This window comes from Enoplosus armatus, chromosome 21 (assembly GCF_043641665.1).
Source record: "Enoplosus armatus isolate fEnoArm2 chromosome 21, fEnoArm2.hap1, whole genome shotgun sequence".
In the NCBI taxonomy this organism is placed as follows: Eukaryota; Metazoa; Chordata; class Actinopteri; order Centrarchiformes; family Enoplosidae; genus Enoplosus; species Enoplosus armatus.
In genome coordinates this window covers 5,917,071-5,938,240 of record NC_092200.1, presented here as the reverse complement: position 1 = coordinate 5,938,240, position 21,170 = coordinate 5,917,071, and the positions used below count along the sequence as shown (strand labels likewise).

At 44.1% G+C, this 21,170-nt stretch overlaps 2 protein-coding genes across 2 annotated transcripts in view; one reads left to right on the top strand and one right to left on the bottom strand.

Moving 5' to 3' along the window:
• gli3 (GLI family zinc finger 3) overlaps positions 1-8,196 on the top strand; it is an 87,417-nt gene extending 79,221 nt beyond the window's left edge. Inside the window, exons 11-15 of the mRNA XM_070927816.1 lie at positions 2,864-3,013; positions 3,148-3,312; positions 3,422-3,712; positions 4,934-5,327; positions 5,843-8,196. Of these exons, the coding sequence (XP_070783917.1) occupies positions 2,864-3,013; positions 3,148-3,312; positions 3,422-3,712; positions 4,934-5,327; positions 5,843-8,196 (3,354 nt within the window). The remainder of the gene's footprint in view (positions 1-2,863; positions 3,014-3,147; positions 3,313-3,421; positions 3,713-4,933; positions 5,328-5,842) is intronic.
• Positions 8,197-11,133: 2,937 nt separating this feature from the next.
• On the bottom strand, positions 11,134-20,647 carry prpf4bb (pre-mRNA processing factor 4Bb). Its single transcript, XM_070928029.1, has 16 exons — positions 20,589-20,647; positions 19,255-19,333; positions 17,557-18,701; positions 17,048-17,215; positions 16,622-16,780; positions 16,022-16,103; positions 15,642-15,843; positions 14,451-14,524; positions 14,167-14,257; positions 13,740-13,887; positions 13,441-13,578; positions 13,170-13,323; positions 12,950-13,064; positions 12,719-12,870; positions 12,499-12,585; positions 11,134-12,319 (listed from the first exon to the last, which is right to left on the bottom strand). Exons 1-16 carry the CDS (start codon positions 20,645-20,647, stop codon positions 12,116-12,118), a joined length of 3,057 nt encoding a protein of 1,018 aa, XP_070784130.1. The 3' UTR covers positions 11,134-12,115.
• Positions 20,648-21,170: the final 523 nt, after the last annotated feature.

Here is a 21,170-nt window from a genome sequence, read left to right as displayed (position 1 = left end):
GCTGCTGGCGCAGGCTTTTAATTGGTAAAATGCAGATTTTTTTTGATCAGGAGAAGGATTAGGCCCCTTATCTGTCAAGAGTATCTTACTCTAAGATGAAAAGACTGTGCTGAATTACACATGCCAATTCTAGCTCCCTGCCCCCTGCTCGCTCACTCACTTACTCTCATCCTCCCTCCTTCCCTCACTCACACAATTTTCCCCCCTTTTACTTCATCCCTCCTCCTTCCCTCCCTTCTTTGCCTTTTTCATGCTCTTTCCCCCCCCCTCTCTTTACACAAAGCACTTCAGCAACTGACATCACAAAAGAGCATATGATTTATTAGGCAGTGTTTGATAAAGCTAAACGGTGTTGCGGGTCCCACAGCTTAGTGAAATTGCCTTGTAAACAGGCCTTCTTTTCATGCACGCTTGCATTCTAATGCATGAGGGCTATGTCCCAGAGAGAGTTTGATAAGGAGACATGGAGATGGATACTGAAGTGGGCAAATGCTCGGAAATAGCAAAAAAAAAGAGATAGGATTCTGTGTATTACAGTAATATGTGTAGAGATGCGTGAGTTTGAGCATTCACATAAAGGGACGGAAAATCATTTTAAATCAGAGGCTTTTATTTTGTAGAAAACATAAAAACTTAAACCAAGTGAAAAAGTGTTTGTGTGTTTTAGTGCTATTTATGTTTATGGTTGTTTTTGCCATGCACCCAAACAGCAGGGGTCTGGACCAAGAAAACAGTGTCTGCACCTGTGTGTGTGTGTGTGTGTGTGTGTGTGTGTGTGTGTGTGTGTGTGTGTGCGCGCACCTCTCATACGTCACAGACGGCTTCAGTGTCCCCTGTGTCCGTGTACCTGGCGCTCCCTGTCGTGCGACTCCCTCCTAAATCCATCTTGGTGGCGTTTTTACAGTTGTTGGCCGATAAGCTGGCAGGGGGAAGATGAATAACCTGCCGCGCCGCTGCTATCAGCACCTGTTTGTCGATTTAGCCGGCCAACGGGGCCTGTCTGCTCAGCATGGAGATTATTGATTCAATAAGAATTGCCATTAGATCATGCCATTAGGTTTCCTCGGCGGCCCCTCTCCCCGTGCTGTCTGTCCCCCTCTCTGTCAGCTCAGAGGCTCATGCATCACACCCGTCAACGACCTCCTTCATTTGTACAAACAGGGTGTGAGTGTGTATCCATCTGTGTGTGCAAGTGCGTGCATGCGCTCGTGTCGTACCAGCCACCCGCGTGATCCAACACCACGGCGCTCTCCCATCGCTCTCAGCCAGGGGATATTGAATGCTGTTCGCAACAGACCGATGGCTTGCCACAGGGATTCCCTCACAGAGAGGAAGAAAAAGAGAAGACGAGTCAGGTTTTCTGAGGCTCTGGCCGAGGTGGGGAGGAGATCAATCTTGGGGAAACTTCACTAGCGTCTGTGGTCATCCAGTCCCCAATCATTTTCCGTGGAATTAGTCTTGTTTTGTCACTTTGAAATTAAAAAATGTCAAGTGAGAATAATGGAGGTCCTTTGCGGATACATTAGTGTCAATTTTACTCTTTGCTGCTGTTACTGCGCTGACTCATTTGTCGATACTCCTCCTTTAGTAGCACTGGGGAGGTGCAGTGGTTTTGTAGTTAGAGAGGTTCAAAATGTCCTGAAGGAAGATTAAAAATAGGGCAGTTTCTAGTGCGTGTCATGGTTATATGTGGGGTCATGATCTGGCCAGTGGGCAGGGCACTGGGAAGGTACAAAGGTGCCATTGTGAGAGCAGTGTCATGCCTGGAGGGGGAACTGACCCTGGATGCTTTATTTGCTTTGGACCTGAATGTTTTATAGCTCGACAATCTTGTGAGTAAGCGCTAAAAGAAAGTATGTTTTCCCCAGACATTTAAGAGCATTCAAAGTCAAGCCTCCATTTATCTCCCTTCCTTCTCCCTTGTTGCCATCCGTCCCTCTTCATTCACCCCCGAGGTAAAAAGACTCTTCTCTGCTGCGTAGGAATGTAATAATACCGGTTCTTTTGGTCAGGATATTGTGTCTGTCTCCCTGGGTTTAAATTGCTCCCGGAAAGGCACTTCAGAGGCCACCACAGTGTTGTCTCTGAAAGAGAGCCAGATGTTGACTTCGTCCCCAGAGGGTCTACGTCTGCATGACTTTATTTCCTCCTCACCTCCTTCATTCTTCGGTAACATCCACCACTTACCCGGTTTTACAAGACAGTTAGTGAGAAAAGGAGAAGAAAGACGGAGAGAAAGGAAGAGAGAGGGGGATAGAGAGGAGAAAGGTGCTGCTCACAGATATAATGCTTGGCTGGAGTTGTAAAGCCCTCGCATTTCAGATGCCTCGTCTGAACTTTTGATTTCTCGCCCTATCTCCTCACCTCCCCTCCCACCTTCCCTTCTTTCTAAGCCTCAGATTGGAAGTTGCCACGGCAGCACAACTGTCAGCACTTGTCATGAAGGGGCGAGGGCCCGATGTGATGCGAAGTGACAGGGTTTTATTTGAAAATCCTGTTCAGATCGGACACAGAGACTCGCAAGTCTGCCCCCCCTCACCCCCCCGTGTTTGTGCAGATTTCAACAGAGTGAGGCAGAGAAAGAGAAAGGCTGGAAAGGAATGAAGGAAAGAGTTAAGGGAAAAGAGATGTAAGAAATTAAATGGAGAAAGTACCACATAAAAATAAATGGAAAACAGGACAGAGAATGTTGTATTTGCCTCCTATGCTGCAAAGCAAAAATGTCCTCAAGCTGAACAACAAATCAATTCAAGGCCAAATAAAATTGCACTTAGTCTTCACTTCCTTCTCATGTACAGACACAGCAGAAACTTATATAATGCATTGATTGCTGTGGTTAAAGTTCTGTCATCTTCTTTTCTAGCACATCAACAATGACCATATCCACGGGGAGAAGAAGGAGTTTGTGTGTCGGTGGGAGGAATGCTCTCGAGAGCAGAAGCCCTTCAAGGCACAATATATGCTGGTGGTCCACATGCGCAGACATACTGGGGAAAAACCCCACAAGTGCACAGTAAGGACACTGCTATTTGCTCAGTTGACTTAATTCATTGCAGATTAAATGCTATTTTACATGTAAGCTGCTAACACAACATTCAGGCTGTATGAGTGATGTCCTCTTCCTCTTCTCTCTCTCTCCTCCTGCAGTTTGAGGGCTGTGCCAAGGCCTACTCCCGTCTGGAAAACCTTAAAACTCACTTACGATCCCACACCGGAGAGAAACCTTATGTGTGTGAACATGAAGGCTGCAACAAGGCCTTTTCCAATGCCTCAGATCGGGCGAAACATCAGAATCGCACACACTCAAATGAGGTACAGGCAAACAGAATTTCAGACAGCTATGCCTTTGACTTTGCTGCTTGAATGTGGTGTTCACAACCAACGTGTTCCTCACAGCTCATCTTTCTTCTTTCACTTTTAGAAACCGTATGTGTGTAAAATCCCAGGCTGCACCAAACGCTACACGGACCCTAGCTCCTTACGCAAACACGTGAAGACGGTGCACGGGCCGGAGGCGCACGTCACCAAGAAACAGCGCGGCGATTACCCGCGCCCCCCGCCCCAACCCCGGGAGCCTGGGGGCAACAGCCAGGGCCGGTCACCAGGGCAACTGCCCCTGGGTGGGTATACGGACCAAAGGGAGTACAACCATGCTACCTCAAAACAGGATGAATGTCTGCAGGTCAAGTCCATCAAGACAGAGAAACCTATGGTGAGACTTTATTTAAGGTTTTATATCAACTCATACCTTTAATATTATTTTTGATTCTTTTTCTAATACTTCTACTACTAATTCCTATACTTTAACATAGTAATTTAAATGCTTAGTATTTAGGTGTGTGTGATTTTACATTGAATTGGGGGCATGCACATTTAACACTGAATTCTTCTAATGAGTAAACGTTTTCTTCTATCCAATGCTTCGGCATTTCTCTCCTTTCCTTTCTAAGGACAGTGGGTAATCAGGTGAGATAGGTATCCCTTCATATTGCATTTGTAAAATATTCTTTCACTCTTTCCTGACTCACTCATTGTTTTATTATCTGTTTTACTGTCTGTTCCCATCTCACATTGCCACAACTGCTTGACTTGACTTTCACCCAAAACACACGTCAGATTCGTCCTCATTGTAGGTTTCCCTCATCTGTCGCATTCATAAAAAGATTATTCTTTTCATTTCATTGTACAACACTTTGAAGAGTGGCAATGATTTACCAAAAGAAAAGCTTTTTTTCTGAGCATGCCTTTGGGCTGAACTATGAGGGAACTGAAAGTATGCCTCATACTTCCCAGGGCTCCACTGTGCAGCCAAATTCATTCACACAGTAAACAGGGTGAATGCCCGCTAAACACTGTTGACACTTGATGCCAAAAAAAGTAATTCCATTATTCCTCAGTGCAACATAGTTCCTAAAATTCAGTAAACAACCTAATTAGGTACTCACCAGTCTCACAATGGGCCTGTATCCTATTTTCCTATCCTTTGAAAACAACCCAAAACATGATTTCTCTTTAAAAAAAAAAAATGTTTTTGTATGTCCCGACTGGATCACAGGGGGAGGCATTACTCATGCCCCAATAATGTACAAAACATTGTCTTCCAAACACCTCTTTTTTTCTAAAAGAATAAATGCAGAAGTCGGTTCTCTGGTTCGGACAACCAGCTCAAACTGCAGTGGTTGTGCAAGATGATTATATGATCACATTAATAGAATTATCTTTCATAATGGTCAGTCATCTTTTATGAATGATTGTCATTATCTAATATTTATAGGGAATGCATCCTTCAAAAGATTACATTTATCATTGTTTGTGACATATGACACTGTATACCTGCCCTTGTGTTACTTGAAATGAACTTAATAATCATCTGCTTTTCTTTCTTTCCTTCCTTCTCTCAATATTTTCTTCTTTGCTGGTCTGTGTCTGTCAGACGTCTCAGCCAAGCCCTGGCAGTCAGTCTACATGCAGCAGTGACCAGTCCCCCATCAGCACCTATCCCAGCAGTGGAGTCCAGCTTGCTGTGAGCGCCGGACGCTCGCCAGGGGAGGGGCTGGAGGAGGACGAGGAGAAAGAGGAAAACGAAGAGGAGGCGTACGAGGAGTGTGAGGGTGAGCCAGCCCCCATCATGGACTCCACAGTCTCCACGGCAACCACGGCAATGCTGACCCTGCAGGCGAGGCGAAGTGTTGGCCGCCCCGTGCGCTGGATGGAGCACATCAAGATGGAGAGGCTGAAGCAGGTGAATGGAGCGCTGCCCAGGCTGGGGCCCCTGTCCCCTACACCGCCCCCAAAAGGTTCCACACTACCCAACATCCTGGGGAAGGGTATGGTTAACTTTTTACTTTCATTTAATTCATCTAGTTTCATTTTGTTTGGAAAAACATTTTAAGGGGCATTTAGAAAAACGTTTGCATGGTACTGTAGTATCCTTATTTTTTACAGTTAAAAAGTGCATGTACAAAGAATTTACACATTGCCACAAATGTGTGTAGGAATCACGCTTTGAGAAATAAATTATCCTGAATTCCAGCATGCCCATTTTGGCTGAAGCATTCATGCAAAACAAATGCTTAAAATGTACTGCTCCGCTGGAAAATGCTATCAAACCCATATCAAGCTATATATCATATCAGAGAACATAGCATGTAACAATGTTTCATGGCCAAGTGCTGCCTGTTCTCTATGGCAACATCTGTTTGAGGAATCTCTCCACACTTACACTTAAGTTATTTGGCTTTTTCTGTCTCCTGTAATCTCCCTTTCACCACATAATGTCCTTGTTCTCTCAATCGATGACCAAACTTTCTTCATTCCCTTTTCTCTCTGTGTTTCTCCCCAGGATCCTGTCTGGGCAGGCAGTGGGGGGTGTCTGTTCCTCAGCCACCTGTTCATACTGAGCTGGGCAGCACAGAGCTAACAGTGCTTAGTTTGCTCCGAGATCGGCGTGACAGCAGCGGTAGTGCCGCCAGTTCAGCCTACCTGAGCAGCAGTCGGCGCTCTTCAGGCATCTCCCCCTGCTTCTCCAGTCGACGCTCCAGCCAGGCTTCCCAGAGTGAGGGTACAATGGCAGCTGCCCACCACCGCCGCCTCCACAACCTTAGCTCCACCGACTCTTATGACCCCATCTCCACTGATGCCTCCCGCCGGTCCAGTGAGGCAAGCCAGTATGGAGGTGGGGCAGGGATTCTCTCAGGTGGGGGCTGTGGAGGTGTAGGAGGAGTAGGTATAGGAGGAGGAGGGGGATCACGGGGGATGCTCAATTTAACCCCAGCACAGCACTACCACCTGAAAGCCAAGTATGCAGCAGCAACTGGCGGCCCACCTCCCACACCTCTACCCAACATGGAGCGCATGAGCTTGAAGACTCGCATGGCCATGATGGATGAGGGTGGCAGCAACCACTCTTTGCCGCCTCTAGTCAGGCCACATCGCTGCAGTGATGGCACCAACGGGTTCACCAATGGGTATATGGGACATGCAGGTTATAGGAGGAGGGTCCTCTATCCTGGCGAGGGACCACTGAATGGGAACCGGAGGGCCAGTGACCCAGTGCGGACTCAGGCTCCTGATATGTTTAGTCTGCCCCCAGTGCAACGCTTCAACAGCCTTAACAACCTCCACCCTCTTCCACCTCTGTCTCATCATTCTACCCCTGAAACTCGCAACTTTAGCCTACAGAACTACACGCGCTCAGAGGGAAACCTGCAGAGAGGCCTGCAGCACTCACCGTACACTCCTAGCATCGCAGAACACGCAGCCTTAGAAGCCCTGGCCATGGAAGATGACGGGGAGGCTGGCCTGTTGCTTGGGGATGAGGATATGCTACCAGATGACCTGGTGCAGTATCTCCACTCCCAGGTTCAGGTGGATGGTGGCTCATACATGCACATTGAGGACCAAATAGCTTCTAGCCAAAGGGACACCTCCCATCCATCTATGGAGGAGATAGAACAGATCCAGACTTCAGGGTTGAATATGGCCTTCCCTGGGTCCCAGCAGATAGCAGAGCGGAAAAGCCCTAGTAAGCTTCCCATCCAGTGGAATGAGGTGAGCTCCGGGAGTACTGACAGGTCTCCTCAGAGGGAGCAAAACCTCCAGACACAGTGTGGAAGGTGGTCGGGAACAGAACATGGACCGGTATCTGCGCCTTTCGGCAGGTTTGGAAACATGGTGGTTCAGCAGCAAGTGCCCCTTGATTTCCAGAACAGTTGTGCCCAGGCTAATCAGTCTCAAAGTGCTTGCTGTGTCAACCCTGGGGTGAAGCTAGAGACATCGCATAACTCCTGCATGGAGATGAGAGGTACTGATCACAACTCCACAAACACCTTTGGAAGGCCCAACTTCTCACAGATCACTGATGGGCCTCTTCCGCAGGGTTTGAAACAACAGGCCTCCAATGGACCTCAAAAACAGAGCCACTTCCAGCAGAACCACAACAGTAGCACCTCTTGCCAGGTTGGGAACAACCTAGTCCTTAGCAGGGCCTCTATGGACAACCTACTCAGCCTCTCCCAGGGAACTGCTCTTAACCACAATCGGCAGATCCATGTCCCTCGCCCACCGATCAACAGTTACAGGAACTTGGTCAGGACCCAGCAGTACCTCAATCCCGAGAACTCCAGTGAAATCCAGGCTAGTCTCAACCAGCAGCAACAACTGCAGAGAAGTGGGGACCACTGTGCCCTTGCGCATCAGGTATCTGGTCTGAAACTGGAGGCCCCAGACCATGGATACTTAGAGCAGGGCTTTGGTGACTGCCTCTCTTACGAACCAGCAGACCGCAAAGCCTCCTCGTTCCCTGTCCTAGAGGACCAGTGCTTGCTGGACTCCATGGTTGAGTCTGTGGGACAAGGTGGTGGCAGTGGGAACTCGGTTGCCCTTCTCTCCCCTGGTGCAGACCAGGTGACCAGCACAGTGGATGGCAATGTGCCTGGTGTATTAGATGAGGGGGTAAGTCTGGACTTTGGTGTCATGCTAGAGGATGGCTTTGACCAGGGTAGCTTGGTCTCAGGGGTGTTGAGTCCCTCCATCTTCCAGGGTCTGTCCAGGACCTCATCACGCCTGACTACCCCGCGAGCATCCGCGACCTTCCACAGTGTGGCCCCTGGCCTAAACAACATGGCAATCGGAGACATGAGCTCTCTCCTCACCACACTTGCTGAGGAGAGCAAGTTCCTGGCTATCATGCAGTAGCTGCTCTCTCTCTCAGCTTTCTCCTCCCTTAGGAAAAATGGAAAAAAAAGGAAGAGAAAAACTCTGGTGTATGTGAAGATTAAGACCAAAGTGGCAATTATGAGAACTTTATTATGTACTTAAAAGCGTTGTGGAACAGGCAGTTGCCAAACCCATTTATTTTGTAAAAATGTCATCCCACACAGAAATGGGATATACAAAATTATGTATAGATAAATAGTTATGTTCCTTTTCTGGAATGTAGGCTATTTTTGGAAGCTCTTTTCTTTGTATTACTATGTGACGGTGAGCAAAAGCTCACTTCTTTAAAACAGTATTCTGTGTATTGTCACTGTTTTTGCTGTACACACTGATGGTAAAAATGCATGTATTCAAGGTTAAACATGAACACTGTCTATATAAGTACATAGACTAGCCCATGTGCCAAGTATCTACCATTCTGATCCCAGAGGTACAAAGCCGCTAAATCCATTGTTGTCACAGCAGGTCAGACATGGGTCATTAATGTAACAGGCCCTGATGATAACTTTATATATCATAGGTTTTAATAAGTGGTGTATTTACATTTGTTGTCATTTTGTTTGTATGTTACTTTTGTGAATCTGTAAATGTTTCAGTGCTTCTACCAAGTGGTGTTTTGGTCAAGAGTAACTGCGGTATGGTATCGAGTCCAAAAAATGGACACATCCAAGTCTTCAAGGCTCCGTAGATAGTCGTCTACTTCATATCTAAATGGCTCGATTTAGTTAGTCTGGTAAGGTACTCACAAGTGTACATAACAGTGTTTTTATATTCTGTTTGTGATAATCTGATTATTGACGTTGGATTGCACGGTTGCTCGGAGCTGATATGAAAATGGACATTTTCTCCTTGATGATCAAAAGGTCCCATTTGGTGCTTTATGTATGCTTACATGAATAGATATGAGTACTTCATGTTTTTAATCTGTCTTAATGGCCAACAGTGGTCCGCAGCACATGAATTTCCCTCTCATGATGATAAATGCTGTACAGTGATGTGTTTTGTTTCATAGGAAATCATCTGTATTGTTTTCTCCAAAGCTCTTAAATTCAGAATGTGTACTGCCATCAAGTATTGCAGTGACTTTGTCAACAGTGTTAGTATTGCCTTGCAGTCTAATGTGACTGAACACAGAATATTGAGTAGTTTACCTTTTATTCAGCGTCAAAGCAATGAGGTACAAATTGTTTTATTGTTCTTTGGTACTTTTGTCATTTTTGTAGCTGTGCATTGATGGTGTGTTTTTTTTCCTCCAAAAAAGTAGAAATCATTTCCTTTGAAAGAAGGAAATTACATTGAGGTATGTGCCTTATAAGTCTCTGCCTGTCAGTAAAGAGAAAGATCACTGCCAATCTTCCATTGTGAATTATGAAAAAATTAAAGATAAACATTTAAAGTGTCTTGTGAGACCTGAAAAAAGATAAAATGACATTTATATAAGAAAAGTCTGAATATCAGAAAAGTTAAGATTTGCGAAATGCATTCTACTTTTCTTTGATTTTTTTCTTTTTTTTTTAAGTTTTCACATTTATTGTGCTTTTATATATAATGTGTAAATACAATACTCTTTCTGTAGGTTTAGCAGAGGAAATGGGGAGTATCCTGGGGCCAATAAAGAATTGACTTTGAAAGCAGGGATTCCCAGGCCCTGGGTAGAGGCCAGACAGATCTGGCTCCGAGCGGAGCTTCAAGGGCCCAGCACTGCCCCTCCGCCAGAAGAGCCACTTTGCTCTTTTATAAGTGACAACAAATGTTTGTATGGTTTTAATAAAAATGGAAATTATATTTTAAGTCTCTTTTCTTCTTTATATGCTGGTTTTGATAATATATGAAATGTTTTGGCTTGAATTATGGTTTTGTTTTTCTATGGAGACAAACACCCAAGATAAAAGATAAGCAGAACTACTTCTGTGATTGTGCACACGCTCTGTATATTACAATAAATCAAACTGATTACAATGTCAAACCGCAGCCAAAGAAACCATATTATGCAACTTCATAAGAAACCAAGACAGTAAACAAATATGCAGCCTGATATGTTCTTATATATACTCTATAAGAATACATTTCCAACATCAGTCGCCATAAGAAACTTCATTCACGGAGAATATGAAGTGCTTCTGATGCCCTCTTCTGATCATCACAAGAAACTACAATTACATTGTAAGGTGTGAGCTATGCGGTGTGTGAATTTGATGGCATGGTTATAAATGACTTGTTTGGTTACATATTCACATGAAAAGCAGCCATGGCCTCGGCGCTCTCTGTTGAGATTAAAGCCAGTAGGAGTTAGTATCCCTGCTCATTCATACAGACTTCTTTACCAGTGGTTATTCCACTACAGCGCTCATGTATTTACGGACCCTTTAAGGCCGACAGCCCATCAGCTCAAATCAGAAGTCATTTTAGAGAGCTCTTGCATCATTCCCTAACTTTCCAGACGGTGAAAAATGGGAATCTATTCTAAGCGAGTCTCCCATTATGCTTTTTAGAAGCTCAACACAAGTGCAATCATGTGACAGAAATGAAGGGTACAGTTAGACTTTCCTCTGCAGAGAGGGAGCATGAGAGCTGGAAATTGTTCCAACTGGATACAAGATGGAGCGTTTTTACTTTTGATGCTCTGAGGCTGCAGCGATATCCCTTTTCACTCTCTTGTCATCTTCAGACTGCACTTAGTGGGGCATAAGGATCAAAAAAAGCCCTTTTTGGACAGCTAACATCCATTTCAGAAATCTGTGCAAATGTTCCACGACTGTTTCGCTTCCTATCCAACACCTTTAACAATTTTATATGAATCGAGCTATTGAGGATGTACAGGACATCATGCCATTCACCGTGCCCACATGTGGGGGATAGAATGAAGAAAGGGGGTTTGGTATACAATAGGAAACATTTTATTACTAAAAAGTTGTCTTATACTGAAGTTGCTCTTTCAGCAGCGTTTCCACAACTATTCTTTATTGAAATCACAAGATTGTTTTTTACCACTTAATGGAAAAAAAACAAATAAATCACACATGAAATGACAGTAACTGTGGACTATATACAACAATGGGAGGGGAGGGTCACATGTGTGGCTTCAATAGGCCAGCATTGTTTGGTGTTTTACACACTAGGCTCATACAGGAGGCACTTGAATGTGAGAGCCTTAAGAGCCAGGACCTAGCCAGAATGCTGGAGGGGGAGGAAGGTAAAAAAAAACATGGAAATGTCCAGCAACAGAAAACAATGACTACCTGCTTTGAAAAAAAAAGGAAATCTTGTTCAAGGAGTACATAATATGCATCTATTCCTTCGGTTCAGACCTCAAGGCCTGAAGACTTGGTTAGGGGGTTGTGGGGTCGCTGTCACATGAGGGACACTGATGCACATACAGAGCATTTACACAGGCCTGCACCACAGAAATCTAGAGCACAAAGGGTGCACATTCAAAAGCATGCATTGGCCCACAATGAGAATTGTGGTTAAAAAAAAAAAAGAAATGATGTATTTAGATATCTGCAACTACAACAAAACTCAACTGTCTGCTGCTTGAGATTGTTAATGCAATAGACATACAGTATTTACAGGATTTATATTTTTCTTTAAAACATCTGTCACTCCAATGCCAGTTAAATAAGAAAAAAAGTCCATAACTGCATTGCTGGGTATGAGCGGGAAGTTTACAATGATAAATCGCAAAATCAATGTCTTCAAGAATGGCTACCATTTAATGATCTATTTACAATAAAACACAATTATGTATCCATAAACAAAATAAAGTTGAGGAAGAACAAAAATCCATGACATTCTGAATAGAAGTCTGTGGGTTGGCTGCTTCGCTGCAGAGTTCCGGTCAGAGCTGGTTTAGTGGTTGGTTCTCTGTCTGCTCTGGGAGTGTGTGGCGTTCAGGGTGTCAGATCTTCTCCTGGATAAAGGGGTGCTGCAGAGCCTGGTTGATGCTGATGCGTTTGGCTGGGTCCAGCATCAGGGTGCCATCCAGCAGGTCCTTCAGCTGCATCACCTTCTTCCTCTGGTCCTCAGGCAGTCGCTGGCCTCCTATCATGTCTGCCAGCAGGTCTTTGGTGGGGTTGATGGTGCTCATCACCGTCACCTTCTCCTGATGGGGGGGGGGCAGAGAAATGGAGACAGGAGACGTTCAGATGAATGAATAATGATTACAACTACTGCACATTTTCAGTATGCATGAAAGATCTGAACAGCCATTAACACTACATTTTATACTCGTGTAAATCTTCTGGTGAAAATGTACCGAACAAGTAAGAAGGAACACCTTACCCTTTCTGTCACTTTGTCTACTTCAATGTACAGGAAGTTCAAATTCTGATCGAAGTGCTGGTCTTTGAACGAGCCTTTACGGATCATCTGAGGAAAGAAAACCACGATATTGCGTCAGCCATAACGTCTGGAACACTGCATGGAGCAGCAGCACGTCTCACTTCATCTAGGAAAGGGAAACAATAACTGAAGGAACTGAAATTATATGATGCAATCTTACCTTGTTGGGCATCTTGCCCTTGAGGTCCATGGCTAGTTTGATCATGTGATTGTTGGAAGATCCAGGAAACAGGATTTTGCCAGTGTAAAGCTCATATAAAGTGCAGCCAACAGACCACATGTCAATCCCATAGTCGTACGGTTTTCCTATGACTGAGACAGAAAGAAATTGTGAGCAAGGTACAGTTTTGAAACTGATTAATGGTGAGATTATACAAATAATGCAACTTACTGATTTCTGGAGCTCTGTAGAATCTGCTGACCAGGTACGGTGTGATTTCATTGTCAGCAACATGGGATGCAGAACCAAAGTCACACAGCTTCAAAATGGTCTTTGACTCATTCACCTTTAAAAAAGGGACAAAAAAAGGAAGTAGTACACAAGATGGTGCAATTTTTACATTCTATAGCCTGAATTAACTTGAGTTGAGGATTGAGTATTTCCACCGTACCAGGATATTATCTGGCTTGATGTCAGCGTGGAGGATGTTGCATCGTTTGAGCAGCTTGAGGGCCAAGAAGAGCTGCTGACTGTAGGAACGCACAGCCTTGATGTGGAGCCCAACGTCTTTACCGTATTTCTTCAACACCTCTCGCAAATTCATACTACGGATGATAATACAACAGGTAATTATGAAGTGAAGCCATCGCATAAATGCTACAAAAAGCAGTGGATGCACACAGCTCAAATGATGAGAAGAGTAGCGCTTCCTTTTTCAGTACCTGAGAGGCTCAAATACCAGACAAAGATGCTGCTTGTGGTAGAAGTGTCTGAAGAGGCGAAGGCAGTGGAACTTGTCATCAGGATCAGCATCATTCAGCTTCTTGAGGAACTCTAACTCTTTCAACCCGGTCTTCTGCCTGTTGACCAAACATCATACAATCAATGCAAATAAATCAAACATCCTTATGACTGTTGTTGTTGAGAGTATTTTATTTCCATGTATCTACACTTGATTGGATATACATTTCTGACATTCATGTAAAAATGTATTTAGCTCATATAAAAAACTTTGACTCACATGAGCTCATTGTTTCGGATGATCTTGACTGCCACCTCCTGGCCAGCCCTGGCAGTGTCCCTGGCTCGGATCACGTTGCTGAATACACCCTGGCCGGTGTAGCCATACACATCATAGCGCTTGTCCAGTGTCTCCCCGATGTTCACCCCTAAACAGCCACACAATCCACAAACTTGTTAATGGCAGGGAGGCTGTTACTCCACTTAAAATAGCAGACAGACGCAGATGTGTGTGATTAATGCACTGCAACCACCACACCACAATCCGTGACAGACATTGCTTCTATGAAGTTGTAATGGTACATTGCCATGATATTAAGCAAGCATTGATGAGAGTTTCCTCAGATACTGACACAGCCCACATCACAGGCTTCCCTCCAGATAACTCCTGTGTGAGAAAATATAAGGATTAGGGAGGCAGCACTTACGGTAGTAACCCTCAGCATCAGTCCAGTTGTCCCTGAGGTTGGGGTTCTCCTTGAAGTCCTTCCCTACACCTGCTGCTCTCATCCTGGCACTCTGCAGAAACACCACAAAAATTAGGTCAGTGGCTCAACAGCTGCTGAGTCTGTGTGTTTCCTATTAATCGTATTCTTTGCTGAAACTTCAGACAAGGCAAGTGTAAATTATGAAGGTACTAAAATGCAAAGGACAATTATAAGAGATTTTATAAGACATTTCAATTCCTAAATTCCCAACTGGAAATACTTACATCAAAGTCAGCAGCAAACATGTCATCTGACTCTGTAAACATGTCGGGGGCTGAAGGCTTCTTTGGGTTGGCTCCTGAAACAAACAAAAACAATAAAAAACAACACAGGGTGAGTTTCTAGTCATCCACCATGTTGTAAAACAGAATATCTGGAACGTGTTTGATTCACATACTCTGCAGAGATCAAAATATGCTGCAGGTGGCAGAGACACCCAGGCTTTGGATTACAAGCCAGCAACTGAATGAACACATGACAGAAAGAAACAAAATTAAAATCCCTGATCACACAACTCTGCATTTCTCACACAAATCAAGCCACCAAATGCCATTTTAGTTTTGCATAGACAGGTGTTCTTTGTCCAGTCTATCACATAACAGTGTGAAATTGCTCCAAACTGCAGGAAAGTGCAAATATTAATGCACATTTATAGTTCAATGAATTTAAATGCAGGGCGAAAATGCTAAAAATCAGTTGTTACTTTGGTAAATTGGACTTCCTCCATATCTGCTAAAGTGACCATGATTGAACGAGGGAAACTGCATTGTAAGAACACTGAAAAATTGCCATTTTGCTTTCTATGAAAATCAAGGACAGAAAACGGAGTAGAGACTATTCAAAAGTGATTGCTATCCCTGATGGAGCTTTTGGCTGTTCAGGCTCTGATCTCCATGTTCACAGAAGACTGTGTTCTTCAGTGATGAAGGGGAGCAGAAGAATCTTTTCTACAACTATATTTCAAAGGTTTAAGTGATGGGCGAGGCTGGAGGGAGGACAGACCGCAATATTCTGTAGTTGCCTGGGTCAAGCTAACCCCATTCTGCCACAGTTAACATATATGGAGCTACTTTTGTACTTGACCTAGTCCTCTTCTCAGTTAAACTAAGATTTCAAGTCATACATGATTGATGTCTTCTTGGCAACTAGTGTGATCATACTTCTGGCTAGCAGATATGGAGGAAAGAGCACTGATTGGTAATGTTGAGAGGAACAACATCCGCCACATGAGTACGCACCACTTCTTTAGGACAATGCATCCTGTTCCAATATTCCACAAGCCTCCACATATAATTTTAGAGAAATTAATTGCATGTTGACACTCGCAGTGAACTACGGAGCGCACACCTGATGGTGTGGTTCATTCAGTTGGCCTTGTATGCCAACAGATATGATCAATTTGACCTGGACATTACCGTCTTTCTCCTGGGCGATGAGGTTGTGCTTGGCTTTGATGCTGGCCTCAAAGGTGTTGAGGTTCTCGCGTTCATACTCCTTCACATCTGCGGCTACTCGCTCCAAGATGTCATCAGGTGAGGGTGAACGGCTGCGTGTGCTGCTCTGAGGGCTGCTGGGCTCCGACACCATGTTGGCGTCCTCACTCCCAACCTTGTATTTCTGTATAATGTGACCATAAGAATACATCTCAAACATAGTCAGTCATGGACATTAGTTATGTTACTTGTTTCCAGGTAGACAGACCACTATATTAAGAGCATAACTTACAGTTTCTTCACAAATATTGGGCTGATATGGCAGCTAATAAAAGGTCTGAGGAAGATAGGTGTATACAGACCTGGACAATGGCCATACGCTGCTGGCGGCGCTGTTCAATGAGAGCCTCCTCATCTACCTCCTCTCCATCAAAGTCCTCTAACCTGCAAACACAAACACGTGTGTCATTATCAGGGCCAATGTGAGTGAATTCTGAGGTAGCATATGTGCTCCAGATTGTCTGACCCATTCCAATTGCAATCTATTTCTATAACTTCTTAGAACTCTTTTCTTTCGAGCAATTAATACAGTTGGACATCAAAAGCAGTTGCCATGAACAAGCTTACCCCAATATTAGTCAACTGTCATTGTGGATTGTTTCTAAATAAACTTTCAGTTGATTGCAAATGATCAGATCAGTACCCTGCATGGCATATACTGTGAATTTAACAATGCAGAATCAGAGAGGACACTGGATCATAACATGAATGTTCACATTTTCTTCAAATTTTGCATCGTCTTTGAACTACAATAAAAGGTAGCTCATGTAGCCTTGATAGAATTTCACATGTAAAACACAATATTAAAACAACCGCCACTACATGTATAGCGGATGTCCATGGTTTGCCTCTTATGAATGACCTGCACAGAAGCAGAAGGGCTAACATCTTCTTTTACTCACACTTCTTCCTCTGAGGATTCCTGGTCGACTTTCATGCCCTCTGAAAGGCTGCCTTTGAACTTGTCCTCGTCTCTGCTGCGTCTTCTCCTCCTCTCCCGATCGCGGGACATTGAGCGCCGGTACTGTCTGAGCCTGCCATACCTGTCTCTCTCCCCAGACCTGCAAATCATAGATGTCAGGGAGGGATAGCTTATTACCTCGTAAAGGTTTTAACCTGTAAAAAATCTTGCCATAATGCTACTGGGAGACACCAAATGAAAGCAAAGTTCCAGAAAGAAATGCTAACACAGAATTTAAGTCCAGACAAATGTCCAAAGTCAAGTCAAAGTTTGTCTTTGATTACATTAAAAAACATTGGCATAACTCGGAGGAATATCCTGCGCTGTGACTAGAGACGAATGAAAATTGAGTAAAAAGTGCCATCACCTGTGTCCCAGCGGAGAACGCCTGCGGGGGGAAGAGCGGGAGCGTCGTCGTGGTGATGGGGACCTCCGTCTTAGAGGTGAGCGACTCATCCTGCCTCGATAGGGTAATCTGGGACTGTTCTCTCGTGATCTATCTCTGCCTGGTCCTGCATCTGCCCGGGGGCGCTTCCTGTAGAAACATCAGGGGAGTGGAGGGAGAAGCTGAACTGGACATTCTACACAACACTGTCACCGTGCAGGATGACTATCAGTGAAGGCTTTCAAATACTGTATGATTCTCTTTTTAAATTCTTTATATTTAACACTTTATTGATGCCATTATTCGCTCTGATTACTTTTGCCGTTTCACAAAGCCAATGTAAGTCCTACGTGTCATAAATGAAAGATGAACTGTCAAATATTTGATCTCTGTACATCTTTTAGTTCAGTCAGATTATTGATTTGTGAGGCATTTCACTCTGACTCATCTGTTACAGTCAACTTACTTTACTATGAGAATTTATAAGTTACCTCAGTGGCGAGTCCTGCCTGTCAGCATCCCTTCTTCTGAGGTCTGGGGAGCGGCTGCGGCCTCTCCTGGGGGGGGACCTTGTTCTGGATGGTGAGTGGCTCTGCTTCGATGTCCTGTCTGAGGCACTAGCTGAGGGGTGGTGGGCATCTCTGTGGCGAGGGGAAGCGCTGCGTTTCCTCATGGGGCTTTGAGGCCCTCGTCTATGAGGGGAGCGGTTCTCTTTCCCAGATGAAGCGTCCTTGGATGGGGACTTGGCTGGTCGCTTGTCCCGGTCAGTATCTGGGCGACTTGGCCGTTCTCGTCCAGGTGATCTGGACCGTCGGCTCGCTCTCTCCTGGTTTGGTCTGTCATCCCGCTGTGGAGAGGAACGTTTATCAGTGCGGCTTCCTTTCTGCTCTCCTCTCCAGCTGGAGGGGGAGTTGGACTTCCTGGTTCTCTCCTTGGACCTGTCAGTACTATCCGAACGCTTTCTGTCTTTTGACCTGCTCCTGCCACGGCCTCTGTCTTTAACACCTGTGTCCTTGGTGGTTTTGGTCACCTTGTCTTGCTTAGACTCCTTGGTCTGTCCAAGCCTCTCCGCAGACTTACTCCGACTACGACGCTTGGCGCTGGACTTACTGCCCTCTGTTGAGTCCCGTCTAGATTTCCCACTTTTCCCCCCTCTGGGAGATATTGGTTTACCTGAGCTGCCCCTTTGACGCTGTTCTCCATTTCTGATCCTAGCATCTCCATCCTCTTCGGATCCAGAGTTATAACCCTGAAGGATCAAGCCCATGCCCGACTGAACCTTGCCCTCCATCAACTGGCTGTCCAGCTCAGCTTTGATCATGGCCCTCTGTTTCTCCAAATCCTCCAGCAGGGCCCTGTCGTCCAGGCTTGGATTTCCAGAAGAGGGAGAGGATTCAACTTTTTTGTGGCTGGAGGAGCCAAAGAGGACAGCACCAGAGGGAGAGGAGCCCTCTTTGCGTTTGTGTTTCCTGTGTTTGTGACGATGCTTGCGTTTGCGGTCCTTGTCCTCATCAGAGGCATGCTTGTGTTTTTTGTGCTTACTACGATGCTTGTGTTTTTTCCTCTTGTGTTTCCCGCTGCTGCTGTGATGTTTGGACCCCTCTTCTGTCTTCTCACCATTAGTCACTGCCTCCTCCTAGGACAAGACAACATATCAGCTTAACAATCCATTCAGTTGTAAGATCATCTCAATATTTACATTTCTATATGTGTTGTGAACATAGTTCAATTCTTTTTTCTTTGATTTTATATAGTTGCACTCTTCCAGATTGTATGAAGAGTTACAGTATATAACAGTTATAGTTATAGATGAGGACTAGAGTATTATTGAATTTTGATTAGGGCTCATTACATCATTTAACAATTAAATTACATTCAGAGATAAACAAAATATCAGGAAGGCAGACAGGACCCTCCAAATGAAATTAGATGTGTTGTTAAGCTGCTGTTGAATAAAGATTTGTGAAAAACTAGAATAGATTATTATATGAATTACGCTATTTAATGTTTAATGTGTCTATATTGAGGTGCAGACATGGAGCACCACTGCCACGACAGTTTGATACCAACAAAGTTTGGACCACTTAAGTTAAAGTTAATTTGAACTAAATTTAAGGTGGAAAGTTTAGATCAGAAGCATGGCATCATACCACTGAAGATATTTAGGTCTTGCTGTTGTCCACCCCTACCTCTTCCTCCTCTTCTTCCTCAGACACGTCTCCGCTGTCCTCATTTCCACTTCTTTCATGGCTTTCCAGATCCTGCTTCCTGTTTATCAGAGAACAATCTTCAATATTGAGCACACAATATTATACATGAATGATCTCATTAAGCAAATCAGGTATCAGCCATGACATGACTGATCCACAATAAATACAGTTTATCCAAAAAGTTTACTGTTTATACACCACATGAAAAATCGATTAATTAAACAAATAATCCATGCATTGATTGATAATTACAATACTCCCTTGCTGTAACCTCAATAAACATTGAGGACATAGAGCTAGTACAGAAGCTTTCTTTTGTTGTCTCTCCCCCAACACTAGTAACCATTGGCAACCACGGCACCAGAGCCTTAGGGTATCATAAAAAAAAAAATCCCAACTTTGTGTTCTGTGGTGAAATCTACTTTGATCATTACAGTGTTCAATAATAAGATCACCTCAAAAGAAACAAAAATGTAAGCATCAGTTTTATACACATCTCATTTACTGATGAACATATAAACTGTCGTCCTTTTCCAGCATTAATTGGCAGACATATGTGCGAATATGTTGTTAAATAAATCTAACGTTACTGCTTGCACTATAATTGTATATCTAGAATAAAGTTGACTCCATAAACAAGAAAGCAGCATTTAGATCCCTACCAGTACAAGTTAGCGGTTAGCTCAGTCGTTAACATTAGGTAAACCGTGGTTACGTAATGTGCTGAATTTAAACACTAAGCAGTAACGTTAAGAATAATAACCGCAACTTTTACCGTTATAAATCGGTTTATTAGTGTGGCAACGACACAGATTTGTCACCACGTAAACTTGACTTGTTCGCTCTTCCACCGAGCACGACCGCCAAGATGATTTTCACTCATTAGCTCGGATACGCTAACCGTTCTTAGCAAACTTAGAGCTAGCAGGCTACATCCTAAGGTAGCTTATAGCCATGCTAACGTTACGTTACAGGATCGTTGCATGCTACTGAACGGCAATGTTGGACTATATGTGGCCTGACACGGACATTATATGGAAGAAAATACACATCACTGCAGTTGATGTACACTTCTATATGCTATGTGTTTCGCGAAACTTAATACTATGTGAGCTAAGGAACATTAGCTATTTGGCTAAGAACGTTAGCCAGCCCCTGACAAGTAATTTAGCTAGCCCCGGCAACAATGTGAAGCAGCTACTCTGTTAACCTCCGCTGTTCTGACTTACAGAACAGTTCCCTTTTGATTTCGGGTGAGGAAAGCGCTTGCACCTTATTACCACGAACGTCTTATCTTTAAATAAATGACTTACACGTGTTCGTTCCCATTATTCATTCTGCTGGACGCGATGTCCATCTCAACGTCGGCCATTTTCCTCGGCTGACGGGCCTTTTCTTCTTCGATTACTTTGACCACAAAAGTACAACGATATCAAAATGCCGATACGCCCTCTGTTGTGCTGGCGGCGCACTGCAACCGGGAATCTGAAATGTCTTTTGTCCACCAGGGTGTATGTTTGTGTAGTTTAAAGTTTTCAGGCCAGCATACGGGGTTACAACACCATTGGCGGCAATATATTAACACAACAGGAGGTTTTAAGCTGAGAGCTGACATGACTCTACAGATTGATGGCAACAAGATGAGCCTGAGCCAAAAAGAGGTAATAAGATGCAGAAACAAACTGTTCTGTTCTTTTCCCAAATCGTTCTATTGATTACAATATCTTTGGATGTTTTTTAAACTTCCCAAAATGATCCATATTGGTCTTATGGAGGAGTGTGGAAAAAAAGTCATCTTTGTTGTCGATCCACAACCCTGAAAAAATGCGCAGTGTTAGACTTCTGGAGAGAGATTTTAAGCATTAGAATTAGAGAGTAGATATAACAGTGTTCAG